The 24,562-nt window shown below is 39.7% G+C and overlaps 1 protein-coding gene across 4 annotated transcripts in view; it reads right to left on the bottom strand.

The window, feature by feature from the left end:
* LTBP1 (latent transforming growth factor beta binding protein 1) overlaps positions 1–24,562 on the bottom strand; it is a 387,949-nt gene that overhangs the window by 132,825 nt on the left and 230,562 nt on the right. For all 4 annotated transcript variants that reach the window (XM_028117233.2, XM_028117231.2, XM_028117230.2 and 1 more), the window contains one exon: positions 8,344–8,466. In XM_028117233.2, the coding sequence (XP_027973034.2) occupies positions 8,344–8,466 (123 nt within the window). The remainder of the gene's footprint in view (positions 1–8,343; positions 8,467–24,562) is intronic.

Genomic DNA, 24,562 nt, shown 5'->3' with positions numbered 1-24,562 from the left:
GTTCTAGGGAAGAGTTTGGTGAGCAACCAGGCACTGTGAACATCGGGAACTCAACATAGTTGATGCTGAAAGCCAGCTGCTGCCCTTCTTAAGGACTGTGAGAGCTTGCAGGGTCTCACTGTAGGCCAGTCAACAGCGGATGGGAGGCAGGGAGCAGCTTCTGACCTGCCAGGTTACACAAGATGGCACACCAGAGAAGGCAACGGTGCGTTCAGTCCCTTAGAAAACATGCAACAACACACCAGCCCATAATCATGCAAGACCTAACTCCTATTCCTGATGCTTCTATTCTAAGTTTAGCAGATAAGACCTCACTAATCCAACAGCTAGACACTCTACTGAGCACACAAGGCAGTTATGAGGATAAGATACAGTCCTGCATTTGAGAAGTTCATTTTCTAATGTAGAGGTGAGCCAGTTCTAGGCCAAGTAAAGTGCTGAACAGACCAAGCTTGAGGGTCCCCCCTTTTGTCCCTTCTTCCCTCCCAACCAAAGTTCTTCTCCACTGTATCACTGTCCAGATGAGGTTTTTCCAATTTGCCTTTCCCTTAACCAATTCCTCTAGCTCCTGCTGCTTCCAAAATCACCTTCCCTTCCTGCTCAGATCTCAATTTTCAATCATTCTCAAAGGACTGACATCTTAGTTAGATGCTCTAAGAAACAGTCTGATCAAATTAAGGTACTACAACACAGTGAAAAGAGCAAAGGTTTATAGAGCCAGATAGATCTGGATACTCATGGGACGTCTACCACTTGCCAGTAAGACAACCTATAGAAGTCACTGGGGCTGTGACGGTTGACTGGATCTTTCAGCTTGGCTAGGCCACAGCAAGTAGGTATTTGGTCAAACACAGGTCTGAAAGTTGCTCGGAAGGTATGTTTTACATGAGATTAACATTTATATTGGTAGACTCTGAGTAAAACAGATGATCTCCAGAGTGTGGGTGGGCCTCATCCTAATAGCAGAAAGGCCTTAAGAGGAAAAAGACTGAACTCTTCCGGAGAAGAGGGAATTTTGCCAGCAGACTGCCTTCAGACCCACGCTGTAACACTAATTCTTCCCTTTGTCTCCAGGATACAGCCTACTGTGCGGATCCTGGACTTGCCAACCTCTGCAATCATGTGAGTCAATTCCCTTAAAACCTCCCTCTCTACACACACGAGCATCCACACACACAGCTCCCTACTGGTTCTGTTTCTTTGGAAAGAACCTTAATACACTGGGTGAGCTTCAACCTCCCCCCTCCTATAAATAATAGGCTCAATGTGCTGATTAGAAATAGCATATGCTCATAAACCTCTGGTACAGAGTAGACACAAAATACATGTCAGCCACTCTTTAATTACAAGTATATATCTCCATCGTCTCAATGGGTGTTTGTACACAACTTCATCGCTGCTTAGTGGCAGAATTTGAACAAAGTGAAGATATTAAAAAACAGTTATTACTGGTGAATAGGAGCATGGAAACTGGGCATTGAGGGGAGCAGGGGAGACCTTCCTGAAGCCTCAGAGCTGATGCAGTTAGTATGCCTAATAAGGCCAGTTTTGTCCAGGGCTACTAAAAAAGTGCTCAGAGGGAGAAGTTTGAGTCTTTTCCTCTCCCTTCTCCCACTTACTTTCTGGAATCTTAAGAACATATACGTAGTTCTAGTATAATCAGCTCAGGAGGGATTCTACTAAAAAAAAATTTCTCTCCAAATTATTTGGAACTTACAACACATATTTCCATAGAAACAATGTCAGGCCATCTCACAGGATCCCATTTACACATGGCAGGGCTTAATTATACCACTAACTGCTCTAATATCGGTTCTAGATCCCCGGAACAAGGGCCATTCAGAGCAGAGCAGACGGTTTCCTCAAATCCATGACACTGGATAGTGGTGACATTGACTCCCTTCCACTTAATTCTCCACCCTCACTTCTTTGTAGCCACCTTGCCCGCACACCCAGGCGAGGGATACCATATTAGGCACCATCCTTTTTACACTCAAAGTGCCCCCCCCATCCAAGGACTATACTTTGAAGAAACCTCCTACCATGCCTGTCCCAAAAATTAAACCAAAACTCCACATCGGCAATTCAGTGTTTTAAGGGATTACTACGTGCACATGTGTGAATTTTAAGAAATTGCTTGTTAATTAAAGTGAGTTGATTGTTGTTGAGATCTTGTGAACTACCCACACACACACACACACACACACACACACACACACACACAATTTTGGGTATTTTATCATCTGGGGAATAAAGATAGAAGTCCAGTGAGCTAATTCTTTCTAAACAAATCATCTATAGACTTTTGTCTTCCCATCAGACAGTTTCCAAAGCATTTCAAATGGGGGTCTTTAGGGGACTAAGAGAATCACTGGCTTACAGTCACCAAGTCAATTGTCAGGGAGCATGGGTGTATCAGACCATGTTCTAACCAGACATGCCTCACCCCAACTACATATAAGAACAAGAAACTAATAAAAAAAAAAATACACTCCTTCAAAGATGGAAGACAACCAAGAAGGAAGCCATTGAAAAGGTCTAGCCTACATACCTCAGTTTTACTGGTGCTCCCACGATTCAAATTTTCTTTGATCTACAACTATGTGGAGGAAAAAGTGTTCATTTATGCCTCAGATTTCTAACAGGGTATGCCTTTTTAAGCCACTCCTGTTTTAACACCTACATTACCTGTCATTCTTCTATCATTTCCAATCTCTCACATGGCAATTCCACTTATCTCTCACATTTTTCACATTCCAGTCAACATGACATGTAAATCCAGAAACAATATGCTCTGAATTATGAAGTTGAGTATCTTTAGCCACAGATCGGAAGGCTAGTCATGAGGGGTAATTCATTATACACTACATCATTTATTATTTTAAAATATGGCACACACGATCATATATTCTCTTGAGTCATAAGGTTTTGTGCTACGCTAAAAGAAATCAGTATTGACAAAAGATTTCTAAAGATTAAGTGGAAATTGGTATGGGATGGAGTGCTGAGGTTCCCATATGTAGACACACTGAAACTGGTTTTGGCAGATTATATTTTTGCAAGATGCATTGCTAAGATTAAGGTGGGAAGATTCAGGTACTCTCTATAGATGGAAACACCTTTCAAGAGTGTAAAACCTATTGGAAATGCCACCATCAGTCAGTCAGGAACATAAATCATTTTTCTTAGCTAGAGATAGAGAAATCCCCAAAGGTAATAAACATATAGCTCCGTACCTTCGTCCTGAATCATCACTACACAGCCAATGCTATGATGCCCCACTTACAAAGGACAGTATGAAGGAAAGATGCTATGGTTCTCTTATTTGGGTTCCCCAGTAGCGTATCAAGCAACTTAATTATAGGGCTATACCATAAATTCTGATCATACTTTCCCAAAGACATCTTCCACACACGAATGACAAGTGTCATTAAAAGCAGATATAAATTAATCTGGCACTTAGAGGAAGCTAAAAAAATATAGAAGACCTAAAGAGAGGGCATATAGCTAGCCTGTTTTAAATGCCCCCCTGCACCAACACCCCCAATATCCTCATTCAGCTCTTGGATGAATTCCACATCAGAGTTTCATCTCTTTAAGCTTAAAACCCCTGTGGGAAGAGTGTTGGGAGGCAGGTAAAGTGCTGATGAGGAGTCTGAGAGATGAATTTGCTGAAAGAAGAGCCACAGGCACCCTTTTCGGGAAACGGGCTACTAAATTCTGGGAGAACTAAAATAAAAGAAACCATGATTCTAGAGCCAGTGCAGAGTTACACCACCTATTCTATCGTGTGGCGAGTAAGACTTAAACAACAGCTCTCCTTAAATAAAGGACTCGCTCCCATCAATTCAGACTAGTTTCTTCTTCCTGATTCAAAGCTCAGCTTGTGGACTAAGATCCAGCTTCAAATGTGGGCTTTACCACTTAAAGGCTGTGTGACTTTTGGCAAGATCCTTATTAACCCCTCCAAGCCTCCATTTCTTTATTCTAAAATAGAACGGCAACATAAACCTCATGGATGTCTTGGAAGTATTTTATCTGGTAATGCATACCAAGTGCTTAGTGCCTGGCACTTATGAAATGCACAACAAAGATGCTGACGTTGCTGCCCTGGTTTTGGCTGTTACTGTTAGGTGGGGGCAAACACTTTGTAGAGACGTGTCTGTCTAGCCCCCAAGCCACGATGCTACAAGACGGCTAAGTGAGGGTAGTGAGAGACCAAAGCTGGGATGGCCGCAGAGGAGGCAGAAAGACAAGAGAAGGTGTAAGACAGATTACAAAGATTAATGACTTTCTTGGAGACAAGGAGAGGACAGAGTCAAAAGTGGCAGAGGAGCTCCCAGCCTGCCTGCCTGGAAAATGGTGTCACATGCACAGAACCACTACGTCAGGAAGGAAAGGGGGAAAGGAGGAAGCCTAGCAGTCATTTACCCCATCAGCTGTGTCAAACAAGGATCTAGAACTATGCTGTCCGATACATTAACACCTAGCCACGTGTTGCTACTTCAATAAAACTTCAATGAAATACAATTTAAAACTCAGTTCGTCAGTCACGCTGCCCACATGGGACTAGCACCTGCTACCTCAGACAGCACAGATACAGAACATTCCCATCATCACACAATGTCCTATTGGACAGTGTTGATACAGCCCAAGAGTAAACAAACTCTTTCTGTAAAAGGCAAAATAATAAAGAGATATTTTAGACCTTGTGAGCCCTACGGTCTCTGCGGCAACTTCCCAACTCTGCCATCATGGCACTAAAGCAACACTAGACAATATGTAAATGAACAGACATGGCTGTGTTCCAATAAAACTTTATTTACAAAAACAGACAGTGGAACAGATTTGGTCCGTGAGCTGTATCTTGCCAACCCCTGATCTAGGACCCAAAACTTAGAGGCACAAAACCCAGTATTAAATCTCAAGAGTCCCTGGGGTGCCTGGCTGTGCAGTCAGTTAAGTTTCCAACTCTTGGTTTTGGCTCAGGTCCTGATATCAGGGTCATTGAGATGGAGCCCCACGTCCTGCTTCATGCTTAGCATGGAGTCTGCTTGAGATTCTCTCTCCCTCTCCCTCCTCCCTCTCATGCTTGTGCACTCACTCTCTTTCTCTCTCTCAAAAATAAATAAATCTTTAAATCTCAAGAGTCACTTTACTAGCTGTATGATCTTAAGAAGTTGTGTAAGCTCCCCAAGCTTCAGTTACCTAATGCATAAAATGAGAATAATACATATATCATTAAGATGTTAGGGTAATAGAAAGATATGATGGGCATCAATATGACTGACTTTTAGAAGGAATGTGTTCTTCATCTCATGATTTCCAGGTTGCTGAGCACATCTCTCCAACCCTCTAGTTTTAAATTAGCACCCAGGCCATGGGGCAAAAAAATGCAGTCAAACAGCAAACAGTCAGGCCCAGAGATTTTTCATCTGGGCATTTTTCTACCAAACCTATGGACACACCCACTGCAGCTCTCATCCTGGAGCTCCCGAATTCCCAAGAAAATTGCAGCTCAGAAAGAGAGTTTCCCTATTCCAGCTACAAAACGTTATTATCCTTTTCTTGGATTTGCTCTGACAAATCCTAAAATTTCCCTTTTCCCCATGGAGAGGGAGGAGGCGGTCTGAAGATGCTGCGGTGACATCTGAAGGTACAGACAGAGAGGTCTGGGGTAGCAGAGGACAGAGCCCTCCGGCCTTCGTTCTTTGAGCTGTGTTAAGTCAGGGACAGAGAACAGGCAAGGAGAGAAAGAGAAATGGTTGCAACCTTTGGCCAGAGTCAAGGAATTCTGAGGGTGTTCACTTCAGTGCATCTGAGAATAGGGAGAGCTTCCCATTGCTCCTTGGCCATTGCCAAGTGCCTTTCTTTGCGTTCAGAGTCAGCCACACCTTTTATGGCCTGGCTATGCCCTCAATTCATGCTGCCTGAGCAAATGTGGTCAGTCTCTTCCATTTGCTTACACGCTCTATCCGTGGCTGACAGCTCTCAAAAAGATACTACAAACGTTAAGTAACAACTCCTCTCAGGGCCTTTGTGTGTCTGGGCACATGTGTCTATGTGTGTGCATGCGTGCAGGAGTATGTGTGACCTCCAGTCTCCTTCTGCTATTTCCCCATGACTATTAAGGATACCACCATCTTGCCAATATTTTTTCCCTTACTCTGTAAACATCACCTTCTTTCCTGATTCTTCTCAACTATTTTCAGACTTCTGCCTTGGTCCCCCACCCCCCACCCCGAGCCCTGCATTGATTTCTTCAAAATACAGTTCACAAACAAATCAGGCAGGACTGAACCAAGTCACAAATCCTGAAGGAACTCCACATACCTGGGATGTTACATGTGGTAAATTCAGAGGACAGAGAATTAAATCTGCCACTCAACGCTGGTAAAGATCCCAGGTTTTAACTCAAACTCTAAACTGGAACATTTAACTAGCAACAAACCTCTCTTAGTGCTTTATCATTTCAGCTGCTGTAGCTGAACCATAAAATTGAATTATTTTTCAAATAAGAATGAATGGTTGTTTAACGAGTTCAATATTATTTGGGCAACAACAGGGAAAATAAATGCTAAGGAAATGTCTAAGTGTTTCAAAAATCTCATTGGCAGATTTCTACAATCTTATTAAAACCTGGGTGTCTGCCCTTAACTCTAGACATCAGATCTAGTCAAAGTTCAATAAAACACTTTGCGATCAGCTCTCCAACTTTACCTAATCTGCAGTCTTCAATGTGGTAATTTTAACCAGACTACAAGTCAAATTAAGAAGAAAAAAAAAACCCCAAACATTTAAAGCAAATTCTACATCCAAACTCTGTAAAATCTTTTATGCTTAAAATTATGAAACTATTTAAAATATTTACACATGTAATTCTAATCAGCCAGAAACAATCCCTAAATTATCTGGATTTTATCAACAATGTGATTTTTGATCCGAAATTTCCAAATCCTTGCATTAGTTTTCAAATATACCTTGTATGCAAACATCATTTTATAGTCTAATTTTACCACCCACCAAAAAAGCCCTATAATTAGGTGTCTGTCTGCTTCATGATCAGAATTGTCTGTGAAAGAACATGGAAAAAAGAACTTACGTGCAAAATTTCCTAATCTGCATTTGACAGGTTTTAAAAGAAAATAGTAGTAATTAGTAACAATTTTCCAGAAGACTCTCTGAACTCTTAGAATTTTAAAAGTAATGAATGAGACTGTCATTTTTATTTTACTACATTTGCCCATACTTCATTGTGTCCATGTATCTCAGGGGGAGTTGCACAATTAACGTAATAGCTATCAAGAACATGTCTTAACCAAATACCAAGTTTAAAAATGGAGGCCAGTATATCAAAGCCACATTAAAAAATAGGCAATAAAAACAAAAACCTATCAGGACAGAAATACAGAATTGCTCTTTAAAATTATCCTAACAGTTTTCTGCCATACATTAATTTACAATGTTTAAGCTTTAATGGTATATGGCTTTTAAAAACCTTCAGTGTTTACCTGCTTTGTAATAATGAACACAAGTTCTTTAAAAAGTAAGGTAACCTTAAAAAAAAATCTGCAGGTGAGAACTTTCTATCTAAATGCATCCATCTCTGGTCGTCGAGTGATCTGTAGTGATTATACTGGATTAGGTTTTGTGGCTAGAGAGTTTCTTTGGAGACACTATATTTTCTGTATTAATATTAGAACATATGGTTTAGTGAAGGATTTTTACCCTTACCAGGTACAAGAGAAAAACTTAGAGACAACATCTCTAAGATGGCAGAACAGTCTAACTCTGGAGACACATTTTAGTGGTTTTTGAGGACAACAGAGAGAATCTTAGAAATTAGAACTGAATAGAAAATCTGAAATGCAGGGCCTTTATAACTATTTCCCAGACTCTACCAACTAAGCAAGTACAGTGAAACCTCATTAAATCAGACACCAGTGACTCAGAATTTGGACTAATTAAAGGCAGAAGCTGGGACAAAGTTTAACCCGGCCTAAATAATGCTTAAAATGCTCACAAAGGAAAAAACTGTTGTCATCTTTCAGTTATGAAAATTTTAAATAACTCTTCATCAGAGTTTATTTTCTCAGTGTGCTTCTTCCCTACCTTGAGTTATAGCTGTTACATTTTTCTGGTTGCAATAAAAATTTATTTTGGAGAAAGATCCAAAACAGAGATCTTAGTAGGTCTGCCTCCTTCCAGCTGTCCTTTCAATGAGATTTTCCCACATATTTACAATATTCAGTTGACTTCTGAGTATTTATCTTCTTTTGGATACCCCCTCTTCAAATAAAAAAGAACAATCCAAAATAGGAATAAAAAGTGATCATTACTTACGAACACAACTTGAAAAGGTGGGATCCGGCCCAAATCCCATTTTGCAGGTACATCTATAGCTGCCCATGGTATTCAAACACTCACCATTAGGGCACACGCCCTGTAGCTGGCATTCATTAATATCTGCAGGAAAACAAATCCTTTTAGAAGTAGTCAAGCTCAGTTGAACAGATTCTGGCTGTAAAAAGCATTCACTTTCTTTTTCACTACAATAATCTCTTAGTGACAGTAAATAAGAGATGTTAGCTTTTAATGCAGCAGGTACAAGTGACCTAAAATCAAATCAAACATTCACTGAACATCTACAATTTATATAACAGCTATTTATTATGTACCTACAATGTACCTGGTTCTGCTCTAGACACTAGACACTAGAAATTTACTAGTGAACCAAACTGACAAGATTCCAGTCCTCACAGTACTTACGTTAGTGGGTATTAGGTTTTAGAGATCGTATAGGTAAGGCAGAGACTCTCACCCTGAAGACATGAGCAATCTAGCTGGACATATAACTACCTACAAATTAAAGAAGTGAAAAGCAGTTGAACTTATCACAATTAGAAGAAAGGTCATCAACTTGAAGAAGTCAAATTATGAAACTGCCCGTGTAGACAAGTAAGAGCTGGTGGAGTTAGCGGAAGGTAGGGGAGACTAGAGCCTTGAGGAGGGGTTAAGACTTCATCAGGCATCGAGGTCAGGGAGAAGGTGGGTGGCTGGCTGGCTGGCTGGATGGATAGATGGATGGATGGATGGATGGATGGATGGGGAGGAAGCGGGGGGACCTAGAGGAGTGACCCCAGAGCGTGGGCACAGAGACTGCAGGAGGGAAGGGGGGATTAGGAAACCCTGAGTCAAACTGTTGGCTGGAAAAGTAGTTTCAGGAGGGTAAACTGTTGGAAAAAGGCCCGGTTAAGCCAGGCTAGGTTTGGATTCACTTTTACTGAGAACAGGGAGCTATCCTAAATGTTTCTGAGCACGAGGAGGATAGAACCAAAGGAAGGCTCCGGCGAAATTCATCTGGACAACACATGGCCCTCCTTGGTGAGAAGAGACCAAAAGTTGATGACTGAAGGAGTAATGCAAGTATGAGACGGGATAAGCCAGGTTGGGATGGTGAGAATGATCAGGAAGGAATTTTTCTTTTGAAAAGAACAATGGGCCAAATGCACAGTGTTTGACTCGCCAGCGTAACACTGGAAAGGAATAGAAAGGAGTCGAAGATGCCTGGGAGACATCTAATCTGGGAAAAGAGGAAAAGACATTGTTATTTTTGTGGAAAGTTCTGAGGAAAAAAAGAGGCAAATGAAAAGACTAGTTTTACACTTGAAGGTCACATAAGGATACCCAAGTATAAAATCCAACAGCAGTGGCAGATTCAGGAATAAACTAAAGAGGCAACGTGGCTAGAAATAGAGACTTGAGGTACCCACACAGGATGATTGCTATGGTCTGAATGTTTGTGTCCCCCCCAAAATTTAGGCATTGAAATCATAACCCCCAAACATAATGATATTAGTAGGGGGGCCTACGGGAGGTCCTTAAGCCATGAGGAAGATCCCTAGTCCCTTGTAACATCTGAGGACACAACAGAAATGTCTGCAACCAGAAGAGAGCCCTCACCAGGAGGCGACCATGCCGGCACCTTGACCTTGGACTTCCCAACCTTCAGAACTGTGAGCAATAAGTATCTGTGGTTTATGAGCTACCCAGTCAGTGGTAGTCTATTACGGCAGCCCGAATGGGCTATGACACTGATCCAAAGGAAAATCAAAACGATCTGGAAGAGGAGAGATAAAAATGTGTGCTTTAAAAAAAGATTAGAGAGTCTTCTGTAAAGGTAAGTGATTAAAAATGAAAAACAGAAGAGGACAAGTTAAAAGAGAAAAATTAATAGTCATTTCTATTTTTATTCAGGGTGGCTTATGAAGCTTAACAGTTAATAGACATGGTTATTAGCATTTCTGTTTCCAATAATGTTTGCTTGCTTCAATCATCAGTTCAAATAAAACTTTTATTAATGACTTTAAAATTAATTTTCTAAATTAAAACTGGACACAATTGGGAGCAAAATATTGCTAGCAAAATTGTCACATAATAAGGAAAATACAGCCCTCAATAAATCATTATTTGCTTATTTTTCATATTCTAAGTAGCCATTGATTTCTATAGTGGACCTATTTTATCGAACACATGCAGTTTTTAATTTCAGTAATAAAACGTTTTCAATGACATCCAAATAACAAATTAACACATATATTTGTTCAATAAATTCTACCGCTTTCTAACTTGGATCGAGCTGAAAACTGGCACTGCTAGATTACACCTGGCACAGCATATGGTCCCCGACCTGATCATCTTATTTTTTTAAAGATTTTATTTATTTGAGAGAGAATGAAATAGAGAGAGAGAGCATGAGAGGGGGGAGGGTCTGAAGGAGAAGCAGACTCCCTGCTGAGCAGGGAGCCCAATGCGGGACTCGATCCCCGGACTCCAGGATCATGACCTGAGCCGAAGGCAGTCGCTTAACCAACTGAGCCACCCAGGCGCCCCCGATCACCTTATTCTTTATCAGAATGTACATGGTGCTGTAATACACACTTATCCACAGCATGTAATTGAAAAATACTCCCCTATCACTCATTCTCCTTAAGAAAACCACCATGAAGGACCAGGAAGAATGCCAAGTCCAGTTGGGGCTACACGGTACAAGTAAAGCCCTTATCATATGTCCCAACTTAAACCTCAAATGTGGGTAACCAGCCAATTGTGGTCAAAAAGGTTGGGCAAGATCTGCACTCTTCTGTTTTCCCTCATGTCCCCACTTGCCTGTGATTTATGAGACTTCCTCTCTCAGTGGTCTGTACTCCTGCTCATTGGTTGCACCCCGTTATGTCCCATGTTTACCTCTTGGGATGCAAAATTTTCCCTCGACTGGAGTTTTCTATGAAGTGGGGTATCAGCCTGGCTTCCGGCTGCCAGGTCAAGATGACGGTTTCCTCCTCCAATGCATAAATATCTGATGTACAAACACTCGCTTGTGTCCTATGCCAAGAGCCCCTCCTTTGACTCTCCTCAACATTGCCCACTGCTTCAACCATGACGCCATGGGAGTGCAGGACAGGAATTAAGACTTCAAAACAAAAACCACTATGGCTATAGACAGGAATAGAAAAATTCAAGAAGGAGGGGAATCGTGCATTTCCTACTACCCATACCTTTATCAGCTTGTGCCACCAGCACTAAGGAGCAACACCACCTCCCCTAATTTTGGCCCTAGAAGCATGCAGCTTTCTACATCACTTTCTCGGCTTCCAGAAAAACTCCTATTTCCTTTGACTCAATTTATTTTTTAACCTAGTCTCCAAAATACCATAAATTACAGATTAAATTTCCAAGTTCCTTCCTAATTTATATGTATCAATCTTAAATATACAGCTACATGAACTTTTACACATACTTTTGTATACGTATATCCACGTGTGCACACGTACATAACGGAGTAACCACCATCCAGACTGTGATTTGGAAAGTTTCCATTGCCTCAGAGGGCTCCTTTACCGCCCTTTCCCATCAACATCTCTGTCCCCACAGGTTAACTACTATCATCCATTAGTCTGCCCTGTTCTTCTACTTCATATAAAGGGAATCCTATTGCAGATGTTCTTTTGTCTGACTTTTAGTCATTATTAGGCCTGTTGCATGCAGCGATTCATTATTTCACTGTTGTTATATTTTATTGTGTGAGGATATCAAAATTAATTTATCCATGCAACTGCTGATTGACATTTGGGTTAGTCCCAATGTTTGGCTATCAGTAAAAATGCTTCTGTGAATATTCTTAATATAGACATCTTTTGGTAGGCCAAGGTACTCATTACTCTCCTGTATGTATCTAGGAGTAGAATTTCTGACTCACTAGAGAAGACTCATGATTGCTTTAATAAATAATCACACAGTTGTCCAAAGTGGTTATGCCAATTTCCATCCAAGTGTTCTGCATCCTCACCAAATTACTGTCAGTCTTTTTCACTGTAGCCATTCCGGTGGGATTGCAGTGTTCTTTCATTGTGGTTTTAATTTGCACTAATTTTTCATATATTTATTGGTCATCTTAATACAAAAACATTCTCTTCTAAAATGCAAATAGGGAAAGTTGTAGGTCAGTAAGATTGCTTCCCTTTTGGTAGTCAGGGAGATCAGTCGGTGATTCTCAAAGGGGGAAGGGTGTGTGCTTGTCTACGGGACATTCTGGGTTGTCACAAGGACTAGAGAACCCTGAGAGTAGATACTAGGGAGCTCAGCATTCCAAAAAGTGTAGGTAGTTCCCCTTGACAAAGAATTGCTCAGCCAAAAACGTCTACAATGTCCTTGCTGAGAAATTCACACAAAGATGATGAAACGCTGAGTTTGTAAGTACAGAGGGGACCATTTTGAAGTGAGGAATGCTGGAGTGAAAGTGGGTGCTAGCTACACGAAAGGACTTGATGGGTTTCATTCGCTTGACTCAGCATCTGTATCTTGGCCATCTGACAATCTCCTGCTGTCACCGAGACTGTACTATGGTCTTAGCTAAAAGCACAAGAGACTGGGTCCCCCACATCCCTAAGTGTGGGCCTGTGCGGTTTGTGACTTACAAGGCCACAGTCCTCACACCAAGCCTGACCAGGTCTCTGACATGATTCATCAGACTTAACTGTCACCAGCTGAGCTGTCCCCAGAGTCATGGGGACCTAGTACAGCTGTTTTAAGCAAGGCAGTTCTTTTGCATTTGTTTCAAATATTGAGCTTCTATAATAAGATGGCACTTGTCAAAATTTTTAAGTTTTAAATCCTTTTTATTTCCGTGACAAATCATATGGAAGGTTTCAACAACTCACAAAACCTTCAAAAGCATTCCAATCATAAATTGTTAATTCCTAACACACAAAATTTTACACCTAAAACCTCGATTAAGAAAAAAAAAATTTTTTTTCACTTCCTTCTTCCATCCCCTGCTTTGCTCCTGAGAAGACTGTAGGTGATTAGTTTATATGCTCTGTGTTTAAAAAACAAAAACAAGGGGCTCCTGGGTGGCTCAGTCAGTTAAGGTCTGTCTTTGGCTCAGGTCATGATCCCAGGGTCCTGGGATCAGCTGGGGGCGGGGTGGGGGGTGGGGTGGGCAGTGTCTCCCTGGTAGGCAGGGAGTCAGCTTCTCCTTCTGCCCCCTCCCCCTACTCATGCTCTCGCTCTCTCTCTCTCTCTCTCTCTCTCTCTCTCTCGCACTCCCAAATAAAGTATTTAAAAACAAAATAAAAAAGATAAAAACAGATCTCCCATGGTTTTTAATTTAGAATCTTAGAAATTAATATGAAACATGAATAGTTATTCAAATGACTTTCTCAGGTAGCCAAGCTCCTTAAGATTTTTCTAAATAACCTGAAGGAAATGAGAGGTTCAAAATGCTTTAAGAACAAAACATGTATTAACTGAACGTGTTATATCTGGACATGAGAGGTTTAAGGAGTATACTAAGAGATGTTATCAGGCAAAAGTTTAGCAATTACATGGAACATGATGGGTAAATTATGAATTATAATTCTATTTAGATTCCAACAGCTATTTTTTTAATTCAAATAAAAGCTTCTAACTTGATCATTTTTATAATAACATATTTGACAAACCTAACTGCGTTTCAGAAGTCTCATATTTGAGAGGGTCAGCCAATCTCCCTTAATGTATTCTGATTAAACTGAAAACAGTTTAGTGTTTAAACAGATAAACAAACTGGACTTGCTCATTATTTTTCTCTCTGTAGAGCACTGAATTTTTCTAGCCAGCTATGGAAATCTATCCTTCCAAAGAACGGTATAACCTCGCAGTTCACCGAGTTAACGAATAAAGATCCAAGTGAATGGCTGGAGGAGCAGGCCCTCTCGAATAGCCAGGCCCTATGCCTCCCAAGCTGAGCTGCTTTGCTAAGCCCCGAAGTTGAGGGAAGCAGAAAGAAGGAAAAAAACTCATACAGCCCTATGTGCTCCTTTCCCATAGGCAAAAATCCATAGGCCTACAAGGGAACATGAAGGAGACCTACATACTTCTCAACTCACTTAAAACATTTATAGAGTTTCTCTGCCCTCTATAGCCTACCATGTGCTTCTGGCCATAACAAGTTCAAGAATACAAAACTGCTCTTCTTGTAAGTCTGAAATGGTTGACTATTAGCAATGTCACATGGTTCAACCTAATACAACCGAAATTGAAGGCTGGGCCTCTATTACCCAGAAGCAGAAAAATACCGAGTAGTTGGAAAATATGCTTAACAAGAGACTCTTCAAATAACCTAATGTAACACAGCTTTAGCATTTCAATAGTAGGGAATGTTTACAATAATCTAGTAGAATGAGATAAGGATCCTCCCCTTCCTTTACGTTTGTACAGCACACCTCCTCTTATTGAAACATCATAACAATTCTGGATGGTGAGCAACACAATAGTTATTCTCATTTTGTAAGCATAATTTGGCCAAGACCTTTTTTCTTAAGATTTTATTTATTTATTTGAGAGAGAGAGCATGTGCAAGAGAAAGAGAGAGAGAGAGGGCATGCCCATGCATGCGTGAGCTGAGGGGAGGGGCAGAGAGAGAGGGAGAGGAAGAAGGAAAGAATTCAGGCAGACTTCGTGCTAAGCATGGAGCCCTATACAGGGCTTGATCTCAGGACCTTGAGATCATGACCTCAGCCGGACACTTAATGGACTGAGCCACCCAGGCGGCCGAAGATCTTATTTTTTACAAGGCTTAAGGGCGGGGGGGCGGGGGAGGTGTGTGAAAATCTAAGGAGAGGCATATCCCATTAAGACCTACTTTTGGTGTAACTAGGATGCTAACTTATGTTACCTAGAACAAGTCACTTAGTTTCTCTTGATTTCATGTTCCTTTCCTGTAACACAAAGGGGCTGAGCCAGACAATTCCCAAGGTTACTTCCAGCTTGAATATTCAGACTTCAAAACAACCTGCCAGGGTTGAAAATGCCGAGGAATAAATAAAGTATGACAGTTAATGCATAATGTATTATGAATAGTGTAAGTGTCCTTAATGGGAAATAAACACACTTTTATGTATCCATTCTCCTAAAGGAAAGTATGTATGTTTAACAGACTCATAATTTACTGCCTCTTTAGTGACGCAAGTTTATACAGGAAATGAGGCATGTCCAGTAACTGAAAGGAATTAAGTACAAGGTGAGAAGAGTACATGAAGATCTTTATACTGTGTGAAAATATGAGGTTTTCTACAGCTTCTGCTGTGGATATTCAGTTTTTGCTGATGGACAGAAATACCAGCATATAATTTAGCAATAGGACTTCCACTTGAATGCAGAAAAAATACCTCTCGAGGTAAATACTTTTTCTAGCCAGACAGACCATTTGGCTATTTAATAGGGATCACTTGCTTTCCACAGAGAATGAATTCTCCCAGAAAACATATGGACCCTTCAACTCCTATAGAAGCAGATTCACACTGGGTACACCTAGAGCCCTAAAGGCATATGAGAGTATGTCACAAGGTACACACAGGCTTGGATACTCTTATTTAAGGGAATCAATTTCATACGTTTCTTTCTCTAAAAGTAATTTCCCCAAGAACACATGTGCCAATCTTCCTTTCCCATCCCTCCTTCCCTCAGAGCCTTCGTCCTCTTTACAAAGTCAAGGCACACCTCTTGCTCATCTGGAATCTTTTCTACAAGAAGCACACTGCCCTACACAATATAAGATTCTCAAAGGCACCAAACATATGAACATTTCACAAATATACTCCTCCTGAGGAAGAGTCAGAGGAAAAGCGTTAAGTCTGATTTGTTCAAGGCCCAGCTTTTGCCAATTAGGTTAGATGGTGACATTATTCATAAACTGAATGAGCCATCTCCGAAGCTCCAAGGTTTTGATGAAAATATGTTTAAAGCACATATCTAACATAAATGTCCCAGAAATGACTCCACTGTGTCCACTTAATTTTAACGGGAAAAATGTAGAAGTCAACTTAAAAATGGGTGAACACTAAGTTTCTCCAAATTATTTCAGGAGATAAGTGAACTAAAAAAAAAAAAAAAAAAAAAAAGGTCTGAAGGTCAATGTTCTAGAGCAACTTTACCCAAGGCATGTTACGTCAAACAAACTTTGTGAGCTTATAAAAGGGTCCTGTGGCCAAATATGTTTGAGAAACACTGCACATTCTACATACGTGAGCACATTACAGACCCTGAGAACTCGTTTGGCAAGGACTCTTGGTTTTCTTTAACTTGGCGTTTTTCACGCCTTCAGCCATGTGCGTCAACCCTTTCGCACATACCGTCTCTTAACATCCCTCTGAACTGGTGGTCTGTGGAGCACACTTTGTGAAATGCTCTCTGGGGATGGCCCCGAAAAGTATCGTACCGTAGATCTCTTTGCAGTCATATTCGTGTCAACCTCGGCCTCACCATTGCTGTAGCCTCCCCTCCCGACGTGTAACTGCCCCACCTTCACAAAGGATAATCTAGCACAAGATAGATCTGATGGCTGGACTCACTGAGAGGAGGCAAACCACCGTGCCTGCAACTCCCTTCCTTCCAATTCTTGTCTTCAGGGTAACATGATAAAAGAATTATCAGAGCCCAGAGAACAGCTTGTATTTATTTCTTGATACACGTGTGCTACACATGGAAGATACTAAAAACATACACATCTCTGTTGGTCTTGGATTTCTGACTCTAGTCTACAGACATGACATTAATTTCTCCTTAAACATTCACAGTAACATGAATCCATCATGGGCTTTCCTCATCACTTGTGATACAACAGGCATCTTCCCATTGATTTTATAGCCCCAGAGATTAAGGTCAAAGAACTATTGGAAAATACAATGTGCTAATGACTCACTTCACCACTGTCTTTCCTGAAGAAAAGTGAATAAAATAAATAGACATTTCCTTTTTGAATCCTATCCCAGTGATAAAAGCACAGTAAGAATATACACTAGAAAAAGACTCTCAAATGGATCGGAGTGGGTCCCAAATTGATTTTTAAATGCTGAAATATGATGCTCAGGTCCAGACCAAAAACTGTTTAAGTTCTTACCGAAAATGTTGTGCCTATTTAAACTAGAAACTGCAGCAGGAGCTCCAGGAAAATGCCTAGGACAGTAAAACAACCTCTTCAAATCAGTAACACATCAATTCCCTCTTAGTCACTGACTTTTGTAAAACCTTTTGATTCAGAATCACATTAAGTACCACAGCACTGGGATTAAATCACTAAATATAGCAGAGCACTGTGATGCATTTCTGGTAGGCTAAACAAAAAGAATTTTAAACATTTTTAAGTGTTTTGAAGAACTGACTTATCAAGACTGGTGGACTCCAGTCTTAACTTCCACCTACTGATTTTCTACTGTAACTTTCCAAATATATAGCAAGAACAACAGATTCTAACTTTCATATTTATACCTACATTGCTATCATAGGCACATTACCCATTTCTTCCTAGAAAGAAATAAACATTACAATAATCAATGCCCTTTTGATAGTGGAACTGAAAGCAACTTTAGAGACCATGTTAACTGGAGAGAATCCTGCATAGACAGAGAAGTCAGAGAAGAACATGTTGAAGGAAGGGAAAAAAGTACTGAAAAAGATTTTAAATGAAAACATCAATGGGTATTATCACTTCACTGGCCAGAATTGTGAATATTACTAGGAAATGGTACTGACCACATGCTGCTGCATGAAAGGAGTAGACCCAAAAGAACACGGACTGGATAATTTGAAAGTTCATAAAAAAACCCAAACTGATCTATTCTTGTAAGAGTCAGGCTAGTGAGGGGCACCTGAGTGGCTCAGTTGGTTAAGCAGCTGCCTTCGGCTCAGGTCATGATCCCAGGGTCCTGGGATCGAGCCCCGCATGGGGCTCCCTGCTCATCAGGGAGTCTGCTTCTCCGTCTCCCTCTGCCTGCCCCTCTGCCTACTTGTGCTCTCTATCTCTCTGTCAAATAAATAAATAAAATCTAAAAAAAAAAAAAAGTCAAGCTAGTGATTACTTCTGGAAAAGAGAGTGCATAGGTTATACACAAATACGAAGTTTATTTAAAAATATAATGAACTACACAGTTTCTATTATAAACACCAGAATAGTGTTTTTTTTCCACCAATACTTTGTTGATATGGCTCCATACACAGATGTAAAGTGACCTCATATTAATATAAGTAAATATCTTCATCTCCTTTTTTCCCCAGGCAAAGGCACTTATACTTGCTGAATCAGGATAAACCATCAGGGTGTTACAGATTGATTTTCAAAATGACCCCAATTTTCCACTCCCCCACATGTCCATGGCTTTTGCTATGTGACTTCATAGCTCCTCCCATGAAGAGGTGGAGTCCAATTCCCCTCCCCCTGAATGTGGGCTGGTTTTGTGACTTCTGACTTTCAGCCACTAGAATACAGTTGAAGAGACAGTATGTCAATTCCAAGCCTAGGCCTGAAAAGCTTTGTGTGCTTTTATTCTGTCTTGGAACCCTGCCACCACCATGAAAACAGCCCATGTTGGCTGCCCAGAAGATGAGAGATTGTGGAAGACGACAGAGTCATCCCAGCCAAGACCATCCTAGACCATCCAGCCCTAGGCACCCAGCGGCAGATGACAGATGGATGACTGAGCCTGGCTGAACTCATCCACACCTGGTGTGGGTCAGCAAAACCGCCCAGTTGCACCTATAAGTGTGAGGAAATACATGACTGTTTTATTAAATTGTTCACTGATGGGGAAGGGAGAAGAGAGGATACCAGAAAAGGCGTGCCTCAGAATCCAAAGGAACTGTAGCTTAAACAAAAGCGAAGAAGCATAAACACAAAAGCATACAAATAAACACAAAAGCATTTAGAAGCATAAATATTCTGCCTTTTAAAGACTTCTGGATAAAACTGAGGAGGTACAATGACTTAGTAATATTACGATAAAACATTTTTTTAAGTACACAGCAGACACATTTACAAGACAACTTGCTATAAAAATAAATGATGAAGTTTGGAGAACTTTATGATTTCTAAACCAAGCCAGTAAAGGAGCCTAAGAGCTAAATGCAGATTGTGAAAATACTGGCGAGCATCTAATATCACTCTCAGCACTGCCATTCACTGTGCAAGGCTTCACGTCATGGTTTCCCCACCTGTAACAAGTAGGTGTGGTCACTGTCACAAATTAAGGAGATGAGAAAATGTGTTAAAGTACTTTCCGTGGGGGGGTGCCTGGGTGGCTCAGTTGGTTAAGCGTCTGTCTTCAACTCAGGTCATGATCCCAGGGTCCTGGGACTGAGCCTCACATCAGGCTCCTTGCTCAGCAGGGAGCCTGCTTCTCCCTCTCCCTCTGCCTGCCACTCTGCCTACTTGTGATTGAGCTCTATCAAATAAATAAATAAATAAATAACATCTTAAAAAAAAAAAAGTACTTTTGGTGAGCCTGGGTGGCTCAGTCAGTTGAGTGAGCATCTGACTCTTGATTTCGGCTCAGGTCACCATCTCAGGGTTGTGAGATCGAGCCCCGAGTCAGGCTCGCTGACTGAAATAAATAAATATTTTTTAAAAAAGTACCTTCATAAACTATAAACTGCGATATAAGTGCTAGTAGCCCAGGGAGGGGAGCCCAGGCTGCAGAGGTAAATTCTACCACTCTCCAGTTATGTGACCTTCCATCGCTTAATTTCTTTGAGCCTCAAGACTCAGTTTCATTATCAGTTTAAAGAAAAGATTGTTTCAGGGTTGTTTGACTATGACATACCTGAAGAATCCAACACAATGGCTCCACTAAATAGACTCTCAATAAAAGTTAGTAAAATATACAAATGGGCAGATAAAAATATGTAAGCGATAACAACCAGAAAGGAAATGTATTGTATTAGAAAAAAGAAAACTACCAAGCTATTCTTATGCAAGTAATACCATAAGGAGAAAAGCCTCACATCGATAAAATCAACAGTAATTAGAAATGGAGCAACAGGGGCACCTGGGTGGCTCAGCCAGTTAAGCATCCGACTTGATTCTGGCTCAGGTCATGATCTCATAAGTGGTGAGATCTAGCCCTACCATGACGGGCTCCCTGCGGAGCTCGGAACCTGCTTGAAGATTCTCTCCCTCTGCTCCTCCCCATCCCAAAAAATAAATAACTAAATTTTTTAAAAGAAATACCTGGGGAGAGCCTAAATAGAAATGTACAGGGCCTATGCGAAGAAAAAGATACTGTTTTACTGCCCTTTGTGTGTTTTCAAATTTGTAAAGAAAGGAAGTAGAAGAGGAGAGGAGGGACACGGTGAATGAACTCCCTATTGCCACTGAGAAGGGAAATGGACATCCTCTCTGAGAGGTAATGTGCACAGGATGAATCACAGCTTGGAACCAGTAATTTCACTTGTAAATATAACCATGGATTCATCGAAGCTTTGTGTTCAAGTATGCCGGTGACAGTATATATATATTAAGAAAAAATAGAAACTAATCTGAAAATAGCACTTTAGGGGGATGGCTAAATGAATTATCCTATATCCATTAAATGGGATACTAGATCAGCATTAAAATAATTTTTATAAGATTTAATAACATCAGAATGTAGTATCTATTAAGTAAAAAAAGTTTCACTTCACACTTACCCATGAATTATAATCTCAAAAAAATATATATATACATATGATTGGCAGGAACTACAGTAAAATGCATCAGTTTTTGAGGGAGGTTAAGGTAATTTATATTTTTATACATTTCTTTAGTTTCTAAATTTTAAACAATAGGTATGATTTATTTTACAAATAGCAAAGACAATGTGTTCGTTTTAAAGAACACGTTTTTAAATTGGAACTTTCTTCTGAAATTGCAGGGTCTGGTTCATTTCTTAAGCATTTACTCTATGCTGCTTTGATGTCTTAATTATACATGAGAATAGTGATCTTTCTAAGGGCAGGAGTTGAGTCTCATTATATTCTAATATTGCTCAGAGCACCCCTACTTATATCATCATTAAATATCTGTAAAATGAATGAGTTAATGAATGGCAGATGGTTAATATATCGATGTTGTGGGCTGCTTAATGACAACAGGAAAAAAGACAATCTTTGAATAACATTTAATTTATATAATTTGAAGCTTTCTCAATGTTTTTTAACATCCTCAAAGAAAATTTATAATAGATATATACACATTAAATACCACATTCCAATATTGGTATCTTGAATTTTAAAAAGCTTAATCCTGATATGGATAAATGTTAAAGAAATGTAACACAAAAACTTCATGCTTTGGCATTCTCTCCTGTTCCAAATAACTAGCAATTGCAGACAATTATAAAAGAAGATTAAAAAAAAAGAAAAACCAAGACAAACATCCCAGTAAACCTGAAATGTCATAGAAATACATGGCAGTGGATGGAGCCACTGAATTTCTGGGGCTACTGTCTAGGAAGAAATACGGGCAGCCAAGAATTTAGCAACTGAAGGTAAGAATCTGAAAGTACCTGTGCAGAAATGTTCTTCCTCAGCAACTGAAATCTTGCTAAACTTTCCAACGTGCTTAAAAAGTTAAATGAACACATTTTAAAAGAAAAGAAACAAGAACAGGTAGCTATGAAAAATTATTAGAAACCTCAGAAGTGGAAAACAAGACTTAAAATTAAAAGTATAACAGATGGGATAGAGTCCAGACAGACAGAATAAAGCAAGAATTAGAAAACCGTAAGATGGAACTGAGGTATTCCTTCAAAATGCAACATCAACAACAACAAAAAGACAAAAGGATACAAGCACAGAAGACTTATTCAGAGGCATGAAAATTAGAGAGGTTCCCCAAACTAGTCAGTAGGACTTTCAGCTGAGAAGCATGGTGGAAAAACAGTATCTGAAGAGATAATAGTTGGTCATTTTTCAAATTTGAGGGCAGACACGACTGTTTGGAGGGAGGGACAATACACTCTGTCCACTGAGCAAAATCAAAATAAATGCAAATACTGACACAGTGCGATAAAATGACAGAAAATAAAGGATTCAAAGATCTCAAAAGAGAGAAAGAGAGATTATCTACAGGGGAGGAAAAGTATCAAAAAGAAGTCGGAAGACATCAGGATAAGGTGGTCAAATGTATTGCTGGAAAACCACCCAGACCTGTACACCTGACCAGTCTCCTTATAGAAGGAGCTCAAAAGAAAAATATTTTCAGACATCTAAAGTATATACTTCTCAGGCACCATCATTTAAAGAACAGTGAAAGAACACCATCTTAAAATACAGATTGGCAAATAAAAACACAGGATACACAATTAAATTTGAATTTCAGATAAACAAGTACTTTTTAGTATATATGTCCCAACCAAATTATTTGCTATTCATCTGAGATTCAAATTTAACTGGGTGTCCTGTACTTTATCTGGCAAACCTACCTTAAAAGAAAAAAAAAAAGAATCCAGAAAGTAAGCACAGGATACAAGAAATGATGCTGAATGCAAAACTTGATAAAATAGCTAAAAAAACCTTCTCAATTTCCATTAACTATACCTTTGAAAATAACTGTAAAGTGATGACTCTAATTCTAAATGAACCCACCTATGCCACAGCCACATTCTTTTCTCCAGCCAAGTAGGTTTTCTTAAAACCTGTATTTTCTAGTTTTCTCAAAGCCCCCAAAGACCAGTCTTCTATATGCTTACCATACTGCAGTCACAATTTTTTGTAATGATTAAGAGGTCTGAAATAGAAGCTATAGTCCAGCCAAGCTCTTCATAACCCAAAAATCCCATGTATGGCTTACTGGTATAGAGTGAGTTGTGAGTTTCATTTAATAACAGAGACATGCCCCTGAAAAAAAAAAGTCCATTATCCTTTCGGTGTTCCAAACAAAATTTGGTTTCAAATACAATTTGGGGCACCATCTTAAAGGAGCTCCACATTGAAAGTTTTGTACTGGGTATGATGATGCCCTAATGTATCTGTTTTGTAAATTTATTTTATTAAAGCAGAAAAACCGGTGTAATAAAATGACGCCAAGAGAAAGTTATGTGGACAGCTCTTTCATATTTGCTTTAACGGGCTCATCTGGAGTCAGCTAAAATTTAGCTAGTTGGGAAAGTGAACAAAGCAAATTGTGTCCTGCTGATTCCAACTTATTTAATTACACTAAGTCCAAGGTCAGGAAGGATGTCTTATTCATCACTTATCCTCAGTCTGTAGCTCAAGAGAGCCCTGCCAATTAATCTGTGTGGATCACTGAATATTTTTTAATATTTTCAAGATTACCTATGAAAAAGGAATATACATACACTGGATTATGAAAGCGTAGACGTCTCTCACTTATATATTTTGGCATTGCCCACAGCACCTCAGCACATGCTAAAAAATGTACAAAATAATACTAGGTTGATTTTATCCCTATAGCTCATGAAATGGGTGATTTCAACGTATCAAAAGAGGTATTTGCTTTTAATAAAAGACTTTCCTAAATAGCCTGGTCCCCAAGTAATTTCAGAACCAAATGTATTTTTAAAATTTGGATTTATGCCTAATTTTTAAGAGCTCATTTATCTCATGACAAAGTAATGGTCAAGTGAGAGTACTCAAAATGCAGCGAAGAACTGAGCTCTAGAGTCAAGGAGTATGAAAGCAGGCATTCCTATTATCATATTCATGAGGTATCAATCCATCTAACTCTAGCTGTACATCAAACTTTCGCACAATAATCAAATGACAAATGCTGCTCTAGATCCACTAGGAAATATGCTTGCATTGTTTGCTTTGATAAATGAAGCAAATTATAACAATTCCATAATGTTAAGGGTAGTGAGAGCAGGTTTTAGAGCTCCATGTGTGTATATGTAATAAATCATTCCTTTGAAAAGATAATTGCAGCACCACTAGAGAGGAGAAAAGACCCAACTTTGAGGGCAATTATTTCAAAGCTCCTCAAATTAACTTGTGCACAGTTGGTTCTTTGTTACTGAGCCCACATTACCAAACGTTGTTTCAGGACATTAGTTCGCTTAGGTGAAGGAAATAATGTAATTTTAGTTATTAATCACTTTAATTTTAAATGTGCTTTGTAAACTGAGAAGACATTAAACTCTAAGAACAATGAGGAACGCACAAGTAATTAGTGGTTAATGGGCTCCTTTTGAAAAACTCTAGGATAACAAAATCAAAAGCTTCAACACTCTCGGAAAAAGGAGTGTACATG

The sequence above is a fragment of the Eumetopias jubatus genome, unplaced genomic scaffold, assembly GCF_037043125.1.
Source record: "Eumetopias jubatus isolate StellerSeaLion01/CBP00866 unplaced genomic scaffold, mEumJub1_p1.0 scaffold_9, whole genome shotgun sequence".
In the NCBI taxonomy this organism is placed as follows: Eukaryota; Metazoa; Chordata; class Mammalia; order Carnivora; family Otariidae; genus Eumetopias; species Eumetopias jubatus.
The sequence above is the reverse complement of the archived record's forward strand: the minus strand, read 5'-3'. Positions and strand labels throughout refer to the sequence as shown.